We start from the raw sequence: 12,090 nt of genomic DNA on the forward strand, positions 1-12,090 counted from the left end.
CCCTTTCCAAAATTCATCGTTGCACCACACATCCTCCCATTTTAGTTTCTACATCATCGCACCTACACTATACAGCATAACACAAAGTCCACTAGGCATATGCACGACGCAAGTCAAACTATACTCCACCAGAACACCCGATTGTTCCGGCAGAAAATTCACGGTCATTTGCCGTTTCAGCTTTTCTTTAGAGTTATCTAACCTTAGAGCTCTCTAAACACAAGTCTCCCCTGACAACCAAGGAGGCTCTCCATTCAAACGAGCCCTTTGTCACCCCTGATCGGTGACACTGAGGGTCCTGATGTGCCGGCAGCGGGTCAGTCAGCACCACCGGTGTTGCCTGACCCTGTCGACTATCAGGCAGCTGACCCCTGCGCTTGAGTCGAGTACAGCTGTCAGGTCACGCATCCCTGTTGGCCATGCTATCGGTAAGAAACAAAGGCCTGGGTCGCCACCTGCACTTATCACCCGCCTGTGTTTGATTTGCTGACACGATTGTCAACGTATTACAAAGACACTGCTCAGTGCGTGGGTATTCGAGCCCGTGCGTTTGCTGAATTTGATAAGGTTTTCGTATAAAACGGGCGCGCTCCGTCACTGGGGCACCTGCCTCCTCCGAGACCGCAGCAGCCATGAAGCTCCTCCTGATCGTCGCCCTGGTTGGGGCCGCCTCCGCCTTCGTGGAGCGCGCCGAGTGGGAGGCCTTCAAGTCCACCCACAGCAAGACCTACTCCAACATCATCGAGGAGTTCCACCGCATGAAGGTATATGCCGACAACAAGGCGTTCGTCGACAAGCACATGGCCGAGTACGCCGAGGGCAAGCACACCTTCACCGTGGCTCTCAACAAGTTCGCCGACCTGACCTCCGAGGAGTTCAGTTCCATGTACAAGGGCTATGTGGCGCAGACTAGCCGTCCGCACGCCACTCACCAGCTGACTGGCAAGGCGACGGCCGCCACCGTCGACTGGCGCGACCAGGGCGTCGTCACACCCGTCAAGGACCAGGGCCAGTGCGGCTCGTGCTGGGCCTTCTCCACCACCGGCTCGCTGGAGGCCGCATGGATGATGGCCGGTAACGAGCTGGCCTCGCTCAGCGAGCAGCAGCTGGTCGACTGCTCGGGTAACTACGGCAACCTGGGCTGCAACGGCGGCCTCATGGACTCGGCCTTCGATTACATCAAGGCCAAGGGCGGCATCGAGTCCGAGTCGTCGTACTCGTACACGGCCAGGAACGGCCACTGCAAGGCGGACGAGAGCAAGTTCGTCGCGTCGCTCTCGTCGTACGTGGACGTACCCTCGGGCTCCGAGTCGGGCCTGGAGGACGCCGTCAGCAACGTCGGCCCCATCTCGGTGGCCATCGACGCCTCGCACATTTCGTTCCAGCTGTACAGCGGCGGTGTCTACAACGAGAGGCGCTGCTCCAGCTCGCGTCTTGACCACGGTGTGCTCGCCGTCGGCTACGGCTAGCGAGGGCGGCGACGACTACTGGCTGGTGAAGAACTCCTGGGGCGGCTCCTGGGGCGAGGAGGGCTACATCAAGATGACACGCAACAAGAGTAACCAGTGCGGTATCGCCACCCAGGCCTCCTACCCCAAGGTCTAGGATGTCCCGCAATGGCTTGTGCTCGCTTTGTGACACGTCTCAGAACGATTTCGTCTTGTCTCTCATGAACAGAGATCTACCTCTCGCGGCATGTAATTTAAGGGCGTGTCTATCTGGTGTATATTGGCGTCGCAAAAACCGATCGGTGCATTTGGAGCGATGACACTGCGCAATACAGATCCTGTGAAACTGAACGCGGAGTTTTCGTATGCAGTCGGGATAGAGTCGTTCGGATGCGCGTAAGCGTGTCAGCACGCCTCCTCCTAGCATTGCCAAGGCGCTCTGGAGACGATTGTGGCGAAGCTGTCTGCCAACTCTGCAAGAAACGTATGCAGCTCATCTTTCGCCTCGTACATTGCGATTTGGCACCGATCCGTGTGGTGGCGTGGTACTTACTTAAAGCCTGTTCATGGTAAAAATCGTAACAATCGTGTGCGACAGATGTTGACCGGTCGTTACCCCACGGCGGCATTGCTTTTCCTTAAAAATGATAGCCATTGTCCCAAGCCCATGTCCTTGCTGTCCGGAGAGAGGCAATGCCCTTCCGTTGAAATAAAGAATAGACATCGGATGCCTAAGGAGCACTTATCGATGCGTGGGATTTGGCGTTGACTGAAGACCACAAGGCAGAGGCGTAGTTTCTGAAAAATAGTTTGGGGCTGAGCAGTGAAAAGTGACAACGTAAAACTCAGAATACGCCCACAAATGGGACTTTCTCCGGCTTTGATCTGCCTGCTTAACAAACCTTTCGTGCGGGGAAGGGGCTGAAGCCACCCCCAAAAAGCTAGAACACTGGGGGAAAGGTGATAGAAAACGGAAACACGCCAGGTCGGGCGATGAATTCTTAGCGCTGCCTTACACAAATGATCACTTGCCTTGGAAAATCAAACCATTGTCAGAAAATAAAAAAATGTGCGTACGCATAGCTTGGACGAGTGAAACGAAGTTGAAAAACTCGGATGAAGTCTTCTCTCGCAAAGCCGGGGGCAAAAAGTGTTACTTTTGCATGTCTGGATTTCAAGGGGTTCGCCGGCAAGAAAGGTTTACGAATTAAGTGTAAGCAATGTGAAAAACATGGGAGGAAAATGCTGTATGTGGGGTAGTCCATGCACTCTGTTCGCTTAAAATATCATGAACACCTGCGGGACGCTAGACACAAAACAGAACATGTGCCCTTCGGTGACCATTTTTTGGACAAAACGTACTCAGGCTGAAATCCAGTGAGGAGCGGATCTTTTACCCTTTATAAAGCTCAAAGTCATCAGCAGAGCACAGAGCCACCCAGACATAAAATAAGTGGATCTATTCTTATAAGAGGACGGTGTCCAGACCTTAACATACAGTGCTCATCATGGCCGATTATGCGAATGTGATTAGTGCCTCGATGTGGGATGCGTGCTCGCTTAAAACCGTTTACATATATAGTTGATGTCTGACGCGTGAAGCACGATGAACGTTTAATTGAAATTGTCTGCAGGCATCATTGATGCGGGAGGCGTGATGCTTGCGCACTACAAATCGCTGACTTGCAATCGCTTGCGTGTATTAATGATGCGTTATGCGTGATGCCTGTTTATCTGAATTCGTTTCCAGGTAAACATATTTTCCGCGCATTTAATTTTTAGTTTGATAAGCACTGTATCATAGAAAGGGTACCAATTGCTTCTTCCCTTAATGTCGTTGATCTGTAAAAACTATGACTCACTGTTTCTAAAAAAGAAACGAGCTGAAAATCGAGTAGGATCGGCACGCAGTTTTGAATTTACTACTGCTATTAGTTTCAATAAAGGTATGTCGCAAAAACACAATATCTTTGGATCCATTGTCATGTTTATTTTACAAGGAACAGGGCCGTTCATAATGCCTGCCTTACGCATATTGTTCGTTACAAATGCACTTAACACCGTAAGTATTTTTTTTGGTTCATTTTATTTGATTTCAGGTTGGGATGCAAGGTGTACAATTGTATACCGGAAGAACCGCTTCTTATTTGAAGTCGCTTTAAGCGTGAATATTTCGGATGGAGCCGGACGAAAATTCAATTATAAGTGTTTTACACCACAAGCATGAATAATGGCCATGATGGTTGATCCAGTAGATGTACGTCGTTGGATCATGCGTTGTATGTCATGTGCCTTCTAATGGCGATCTAGTGCAACTAAATTTCGAATCCTCTCCCTTCCACCCCTTTTCAACATGCATCATTGCATAACATATCCTCTCATTTTAGTTGCTACAATTACATCACCACACCATACACTATACAGCATGACACAATGTCCGCTAGGCATAGTACGGTGCACGCCGAACTGTACTTCACTAGAACACCCGATAGTTCCGACAGAAAGTCATGGTGAATTGCTGTTTCTTTTTTCCGTGGGGTTTTTTTAACTTGGTTGAGAGACATGCATGTCAGACAGGAAAAATACTCACGTTATAAAGCACACGGGGTGTGCGCCTTCTGCACTTTTACCAGGGTTACCCTGTCATGAGACACGGCCTGGGCACCTTAATGGCTCTTGGCAGTTGTTACCAGACATCCCAGGAGTGTTGGGCGTTTCTGACAGCGATGGTTGGCCACCTCTTGGGCCTTTGGCTGTCTCTATGGAGTCGTTGATCATTTTTGTGCATCTCCGCGCTTCGGAGGACGTAATGAAGAGGGTCATCTGTTCTGTGGCCCGGACCGTACATAAGGGCCATAAGACTGACGCGGGACCCTTGATCGTCCCCAGAGTCCCGACCGCAACGTACCGGCGGCGGATCACTTTTTGGCCCCCTGCACGCCTCAGGGCCCCTGCACGCCCCTCGTCGTGTTGAGAACTTCTGATTCCTTTAGAAGTTTGCCATTCAAACTTACGGAATAGCCCCTTCCAAAGCCAGCTCTGCAGCTTTTTGACTCCAGTAGTTACTTCCAAAATGACAAGGGATCGGAAATATGTTATTCTCATGCCTGCTCGTTTTCATCTCTTCGCCTTTTCTTATATTTTGTCACCATGCTTGGTCGCAACCCAATATCATGCTGTTTTGAACCTAACCTTCCATCTCACTCCACGTGCTACTACCGTTAGACAAACACAAGGACAGCAAAAGTACTACTAGGCCTGAAGTTTTCGTCACATCTAAAAGCGCGTAATGTTTCACTCGAATCTGCTAAAAATAGAGTGCATCATGTCAACATAGCAGAATACCAATATCATACAGTTAGATAAGATACGCGTCACACTTAACATTTCAGCCACGTATGCCAGAATAATCTTGCACAGCCATTGTTCACATACCCCAAACTGTGATGTCTTGCAACTCGCTTCAGTGAGTCATGCCACATGCCGATTGCTTCTGTGCTGCCATCACATGACGCTTTAGTGACGGTTGTTGAATAGCTGCTGCTGATTGCTTGCAGAATGTCGTGCTAGCCCTCGACAGCTCACGTTACACTGCAAGATGCGTACTCCCTGACTGACCAGGAGGCTCTCCATTCAAACGAGCCCTTTGTCACCCCTGATCGGTGACAGTGAGGGTCCTGATGTGCCGGCAGCGGGTCAGTCAGCACCACCGGTGCTGCCTGACCCTGTCGACTATCAGGCAGCTGACCCCTGCGCTTGAGTCGAGTACAGCTGTCAGGTCACGCATCCCTGTTGGCCATGCTATCGGTCAGAAACAAAGGCCTGGGTCGCCACCTGCACTTATCACCCGCCTGTGTTTGATTTGCTGACACGATTGTCAACGTATTACAAAGACACTGCTCAGTGCGTGGGTATTCGAGCCCGTGCGTTTGCTGAATTTGATAAGGTTTTCGTATAAAACGGGCGCGCTCCGTCACTGGGGCACCTGCCTCCTCCGAGACCGCAGCAGCCATGAAGCTCCTCCTGATCGTCGCCCTGGTTGGGGCCGCCTCCGCCTTCGTGGAGCGCGCCGAGTGGGAGGCCTTCAAGTCCACCCACAGCAAGACCTACTCCAACATCATCGAGGAGTTCCACCGCATGAAGGTATATGCCGACAACAAGGCGTTCGTCGACAAGCACATGGCCGAGTACGCCGAGGGCAAGCACACCTTCACCGTGGCTCTCAACAAGTTCGCCGACCTGACCTCCGAGGAGTTCAGTTCCATGTACAAGGGCTACGTGGCGCAGACTAGCCGTCCGCACGCCACTCACCAGCTGACTGGCAAGGCGACGGCCGCCACCGTCGACTGGCGCGACCAGGGCGTCGTCACACCCGTCAAGGACCAGGGCCAGTGCGGCTCGTGCTGGGCCTTCTCCACCACCGGCTCGCTGGAGGCCGCATGGATGATGGCCGGCAACGAGCTGGCCTCGCTCAGCGAGCAGCAGCTGGTCGACTGCTCGGGTAACTACGGCAACCTGGGCTGCAACGGCGGCCTCATGGACTCGGCCTTCGATTACATCAAGGCCAAGGGCGGCATCGAGTCCGAGTCGTCGTACTCGTACACGGCCAGGAACGGCCACTGCAAGGCGGACGAGAGCAAGTTCGTCGCGTCGCTCTCGTCGTACGTGGACGTACCCTCGGGCTCCGAGTCGGGCCTGGAGGACGCCGTCAGCAACGTCGGCCCCATCTCGGTGGCCATCGACGCCTCGCACATTTCGTTCCAGCTGTACAGCGGCGGTGTCTACAACGAGAGGCGCTGCTCCAGCTCGCGTCTTGACCACGGTGTGCTCGCCGTCGGCTACGGCAGCGAGGGCGGCGACGACTACTGGCTGGTGAAGAACTCCTGGGGCGGCTCCTGGGGCGAGGAGGGCTACATCAAGATGACACGCAACAAGAGTAACCAGTGCGGTATCGCCACCCAGGCCTCCTACCCCAAGGTCTAGGATGTCCCGCAATGGCTTGTGCTCGCTTTGTGACACGTCTCAGAACGATTTCGTCTTGTCTCTCATGAACAGAGATCTACCTCTCGCGGCATGTAATTTAAGGGCGTGTCTATCTGGTGTATATTGGCGTCGCAAAAACCGATCGGTGCATTTGGAGCGATGACACTGCGCAATACAGATCCTGTGAAACTGAACGCGAAGTTTTCGTATGCAGTCGGGATAGAGTCGTTCGGATGCGCGTAAGCGTGTCAGCACGCCTCCTCCTAGCATTGCCAAGGCGCTCTGGAGACGATTGTGGCGAAGCTGTCTGCCAACTCTGCAAGAAACGTATGCAGCTCATCTTTCGCCTCGTACATTGCGATTTGGCACCGATCCGTGTAGTGGCGTGGTACTTACTTAAAGCCTGTTCATGGTAAAAATCGTAACAATCGTGTGCGACAGATGTTGACCGGTCGTTACCCCACGGCGGCATTGCTTTTCCTTAAAAATGATAGCCATTGTCCCAAGCCCATGTCCTTGCTGTCCGGAGAGAGGCAATGCCCTTCCGTTGAAATAAAGAATAGACATCGGATGCCTAAGGAGCACTTATCGATGCGTGGGATTTGGCGTTGACTGAAGACCACAAGGCAGAGGCGTAGTTTCTGAAAAATAGTTTGGGGCTGAGCAGTGAAAAGTGACAACGTAAAACTCAGAATACGCCCACAAATGGGACTTTCTCCGGCTTTGATCTGCCTGCTTAACAAACCTTTCGTGCGGGGAAGGGACTGAAGCCACCCCCAAAAAGCTAGAACACTGGGGGAAAGGTGATAGAAAACGGAAACACGCCAGGTCGGGCGATGAATTCTTAGCGCTGCCTTACACAAATGATCACTTGCCTTGGAAAATCAAACCATTGTCAGAAAATAAAAAAATGTGCGTACGCATAGCTTGGACGAGTGAAACGAAGTTGAAAAACTCGGATGAAGTCTTCTCTCGCAAAGCCGGGGGCAAAAAGTGTTACTTTTGCATGTCTGGATTTCAAGGGGTTCGTCGGCAAGAAAGGTTTACGAATTAAGTGTAAGCAATGTGAAAAACATGGGAGGAAAATGCTGTATGTGGGGTGGTCCATGCACTCTGTTCGCTTAAAACATCATGAACACCTGCGGGACGCTAGACACAAAACAGAACATGTGCCCTTCGGTGACCATTTTTTGGACAAAACGTACTCAGGCTGAAATCCAGTGAGGAGCGGATCTTTTACCCTTTATAAAGCTCAAAGTCATCAGCAGAGCACAGAGCCACCCAGACATAAAATAAGTGGATCTATTCTTATAAGAGGACGGTGTCCAGACCTTAACATACAGTGCTCATCATGGCCGATTATGCGAATGTGATTAGTGCCTCGATGTGGGATGCGTGCTCGCTTAAAACCGTTTACATATATAGTTGATGTCTGACGCGTGAAGCACGATGAACGTTTAACTGAAATTGTCTGCAGGCATCATTGATGCGGGAGGCGTGATGCTTGCGCACTACAAATCGTTGACTTGCAATCGCTTGCGTGTATTAATGATGCGTTATGCGTGATGCCTGTTTATCTGAATTCGTTTCCAGGTAAACATATTTTCCGCGCATTTAATTTTTAGTTTGATAAGCACTGTATCATAGAAAGGGTACCAATTGCTTCTTCCCTTAATGTCGTTGATCTGTAAAAACTATGACTCACTGTTTCTAAAAAAGAAACGAGCTGAAAATCGAGTACGATCGGCACGCAGTTTTGAATTTACTACTGCTATTAGTTTCAATAAAGGTATGTAGCAAAAACACAATATCTTTGGATCCATTGTCATGTTTATTTTACAAGGAACAGGGCCGTTCATAATGCCTGCTTTACGCATATTGTTCGTTACAAATGCACTTAACACCGTAAGTATTTTTTTGGTTCATTTTATTTGATTTCAGGTTGGGATGCAAGGTGTACAATTGTATACCGGAAGAACCGCTTCTTATTTGAAGTCGCTTTAAGCGTGAATATTTCGGACGGAGCCGGACGAAAATTCAATTATAAGTGTTTTACACCACAAGCATGAATAATGGCCATGATGGTTGATCCAGTAGATGTACGTCGTTGGATCATGCGTTGTATGTCATGTGCCTTCCAATGGCGATCTAGTGCAACTAAATTTCGAATCCTCTCCCTTCCACCCCTTTTCAACATGCATCATTGCATAACATATCCTCTCATTTTAGTTGCTACAATTACATCACCACACCATACACTATACAGCATGACACAATGTCCGCTAGGCATAGTACGGTGCACGCCGAACTGTACTTCACTAGAACACCCGATAGTTCCGACAGAAAGTCATGGTGAATTGCTGTTTCTTTTTTCCGTAGAGTTTTTTTTAACTTGGTTGAGAGACATGCATGTCAGACAGGAAAAATACTCACGTTATAAAGCACACGGGGTGTGCGCCTTCTGCACTTTTACCAGGGTTACCCTGTCATGAGACACGGCCTGGGCACCTTAATGGCTCTTGGCAGTTGTTACCAGACATTCCAGGAGTGTTGGGCGTTTCTGACAGCGATGGTTGGCCACCTCTTGGGCCTTTGGCTGTCTCTATGGAGTCGTTGATCATTTTTGTGCATCTCCGCGCTTCGGAGGACGTAATGAAGAGGGTCATCTGTTCTGTGGCCCGGACCGTACATAAGGGCTATAAGACTGACGCGGGACCCTTGATCGTCCCCAGAGTCCCGACCGCAACGTACCGGCGGCGGATCACTTTTTGGCCCCCTGCACGCCTCAGGGCCCCTGCACGCCCCTCGTCGTGTTGAGAACTTCTGATTCCTTTAGAAGTTTGCCATTCAAACTTACGGAATAGCCCCTTCCGAAGCCAGCTCTGCAGCTTTTTGACTCCAGTAGTTACTTCCAAAATGACAAGGGATCGGAAATATGTTATTCTCATGCCTGCTCGTTTTCATCTCTTCGCCTTTTCTTATATTTTGTCACCATGCTTGGTCGCAACCCAATATCATGCTGTTTTGAACCTAACCTTCCATCTCACTCCACGTGCTACTACCGTTAGACAAACACAAGAACAGCAAAAGTACTACTAGGCCTGAAGTTTTCGTCACATCTAAAAGCGCGTAATGTTTCACTCGAATCTGCTAAAAATAGAGTGCATCATGTCAACATAGCAGAATACCAATATCATACAGTTAGATAAGATACGCGTCACACTTAACACTTCAGCCACGTATGCCAGAATAATCTTGCACAGCCATTGTTCACATACCCCAAACTGTGATGTCTTGCAACTCGCTTCAGTGAGTCATGTCACATGCCGATTGCTTCTGTGCTGCCATCACATGACGCTTTAGTGACGGTTGTTGAATAGCTGTTGCTGATTGCTTGCAGAATGTCGTGCTAGCCCTCGACAGCTCACGTTACACTGCAAGATGCGTACTCCCTGACTGACCAGGAGGCTCTCCATTCAAACGAGCCCTTTGTCACCCCTGATCGGTGACAGTGAGGGTCCTGATGTGCCGGCGACGGGTCAGTCAGCACCACCGGTGCTGCCTGACCCTGTCGACTATCAGGCAGCTGACCCCTGCGCTTGAGTCGATACAGCTGTCAGGTCACGCATCCCTGTTGGCCATGCTATCGGCCAGAAACAAAGGTCTGGGTCGCCACCTGCACTTATCACCCGCCTGTGTTTGATTTGCTGACACGATTGTCAATGTATTACAAAGACTCTGCTCAGTGCGTGGGTATTCGAGCCCGTACGTTTGCTGAATTTGATAAGGTTTTCGTATAAAACGGGCGCGCTCCGTCACTGGGGCACCTGCCTCCTCCGAGACCGCAGCAGCCATGAAGCTCCTCCTGATCGTCGCCCTGGTTGGGGCCGCCTCCGCCTTCGTGGAGCGCGCCGAGTGGGAGGCCTTCAAGTCCACCCACAGCAAGACCTACTCCAACATCATCGAGGAGTTCCACCGCATGAAGGTATATGCCGACAACAAGGCGTTCGTCGACAAGCACATGGCCGAGTACGCCGAGGGCAAGCACACCTTCACCGTGGCTCTCAACAAGTTCGCCGACCTGACCTCCGAGGAGTTCAGTTCCATGTACAAGGGCTACGTGGCGCAGACTAGCCGTCCGCACGCCACTCACCAGCTAACTGGCAAGGCGACGGCCGCCACCGTCGACTGGCGCGACCAGGGCGTCGTCACACCCGTCAAGGACCAGGGCCAGTGCGGCTCGTGCTGGGCTTTCTCCACCACCGGCTCGCTGGAGGCCGCATGGATGATGGCCGGCAACGAGCTGGCCTCGCTCAGCGAGCAGCAGCTGGTCGACTGCTCGGGTAACTACGGCAACCTGGGCTGCAACGGCGGCCTCATGGACTCGGCCTTCGATTACATCAAGGCCAAGGGCGGCATCGAGTCCGAGTCGTCGTACCCGTACACGGCCAGGAACGGCCACTGCAAGGCGGACGAGAGCAAGTTCGTCGCGTCGCTCTCGTCGTACGTGGACGTACCCTCGGGCTCCGAGTCAAGCCTGGAGGACGCCGTCAGCAACGTCGGCCCCATCTCGGTGGCCATCGACGCCTCGCATATTTCGTTCCAGCTGTACAGCGGCGGTGTCTACAACGAGAGGCGCTGCTCCAGCTCGCGTCTTGACCACGGTGTGCTCGCCGTCGGCTACGGCAGCGAGGGCGGCGACGACTACTGGCTGGTGAAGAACTCCTGGGGCGGCTCCTGGGGCGAGGAGGGCTACATCAAGATGACACGCAACAAGAGTAACCAGTGCGGTATCGCCACCCAGGCCTCCTACCCCAAGGTCTAGGATGTCCCGCAATGGCTTGTGCTCTTTTTGTGACACGTCTCAGAACGATTTCGTCTTGCCTTTCATGAACAGAGATCTACCTCTCGCGGCATGTAATTTAAGGGTGTGTCTATCTGGTGTATATTGGCGTCGCAAAAACCGATCGGTGCATTTGGAGCGGTGACACTGCGCAATACAGATCCTGTGAAACTGAACGCGGAGTTTTCGTATGCAGTCGGGATAGAGTCGTTCGGATGCGCGTAAGCGTGTCAGCACGCCTCCTCCTAGCATCGCCAAAGCGCTGTGGAGACGATTGTGGAGAAGCTGTCTGCCAACTCTGCAAGAAACGTATGCAGCTCATCTTTCGCCTCGTACATTGCGATTTGGCACCGATCCGTGTGGTGGCGTGGTACTTGCTTAGAGCCTGTTCATGGTAAAAATCGTAACAATCGTGTGCGACAGATGTTGACCGGTCGTTACCACACGGCGTCATTGCTTTTCCTTAAGAATGATAGCCATTGTCCTAAGCCCATGTGCTCGCTGTCCGAGGAGAGGCAATGTCATTTCGTTGAAATAAAGATTAAGCATTGGATACCTAAGGAACACTTATCGATGCGTGGGATTTGGCGTTGATTGAAGAGCACAAGGCAGAGGCGTAGTTTCTGAAAAATAGTTTGGGGCTGAGCAGTGAAAAGTGACAACGTAAAACTCAGAATACGCCCACAAATGGGACTTTCTCCGGCTTTGATCTGCCTGCTTAACAAACCTTTCGTGCGGGGAAGGGACTGAAGCCACCCCCAAAAAGCTAGAACACTGGGGGAAAGGTGATAGAAAACGGAAACACGCCAGGTCGGG

The 12,090-nt window shown here is 51.5% G+C and overlaps 2 protein-coding genes and 1 pseudogene across 2 annotated transcripts; all 3 read left to right on the forward strand.

Annotated features, from left to right (window-relative positions):
* Window positions 1-612: 612 nt before the first annotated feature.
* Window positions 613-1,799, forward strand: LOC119112145 (procathepsin L-like; annotated as a pseudogene).
* Window positions 1,800-5,439: 3,640 nt separating this feature from the next.
* Window positions 5,440-6,625, forward strand: LOC119112146 (procathepsin L-like). Its single transcript, XM_037236194.1, has one exon. The coding sequence runs from the start codon at window positions 5,460-5,462 to the stop codon at window positions 6,429-6,431; it is 972 nt and encodes a 323-aa protein (XP_037092089.1). The 5' UTR covers window positions 5,440-5,459; the 3' UTR covers window positions 6,432-6,625.
* A 3,637-nt stretch (window positions 6,626-10,262) lies between these two features.
* LOC119112201 (procathepsin L-like) lies at window positions 10,263-11,450 on the forward strand. The gene has a single exon (XM_037236287.1). The coding sequence runs from the start codon at window positions 10,285-10,287 to the stop codon at window positions 11,254-11,256; it is 972 nt and encodes a 323-aa protein (XP_037092182.1). The 5' UTR covers window positions 10,263-10,284; the 3' UTR covers window positions 11,257-11,450.
* Window positions 11,451-12,090: the final 640 nt, after the last annotated feature.

This window comes from Pollicipes pollicipes, unplaced genomic scaffold (assembly GCF_011947565.3).
Source record: "Pollicipes pollicipes isolate AB1234 unplaced genomic scaffold, Ppol_2.1 Scaffold_7261;HRSCAF=8764_pilon_pilon_pilon, whole genome shotgun sequence".
NCBI lineage: Eukaryota > Metazoa > Arthropoda > Thecostraca > Pollicipedomorpha > Pollicipedidae > Pollicipes > Pollicipes pollicipes.

Coding starts and splice junctions, on each gene's coding strand:
- LOC119112146 (XM_037236194.1), top strand. CDS start 5,460: ATGAAGCTCCTCCTGATCGTCGCCCTGGTTGGGGCCGCCTCCGCCTTC.
- LOC119112201 (XM_037236287.1), top strand. CDS start 10,285: ATGAAGCTCCTCCTGATCGTCGCCCTGGTTGGGGCCGCCTCCGCCTTC.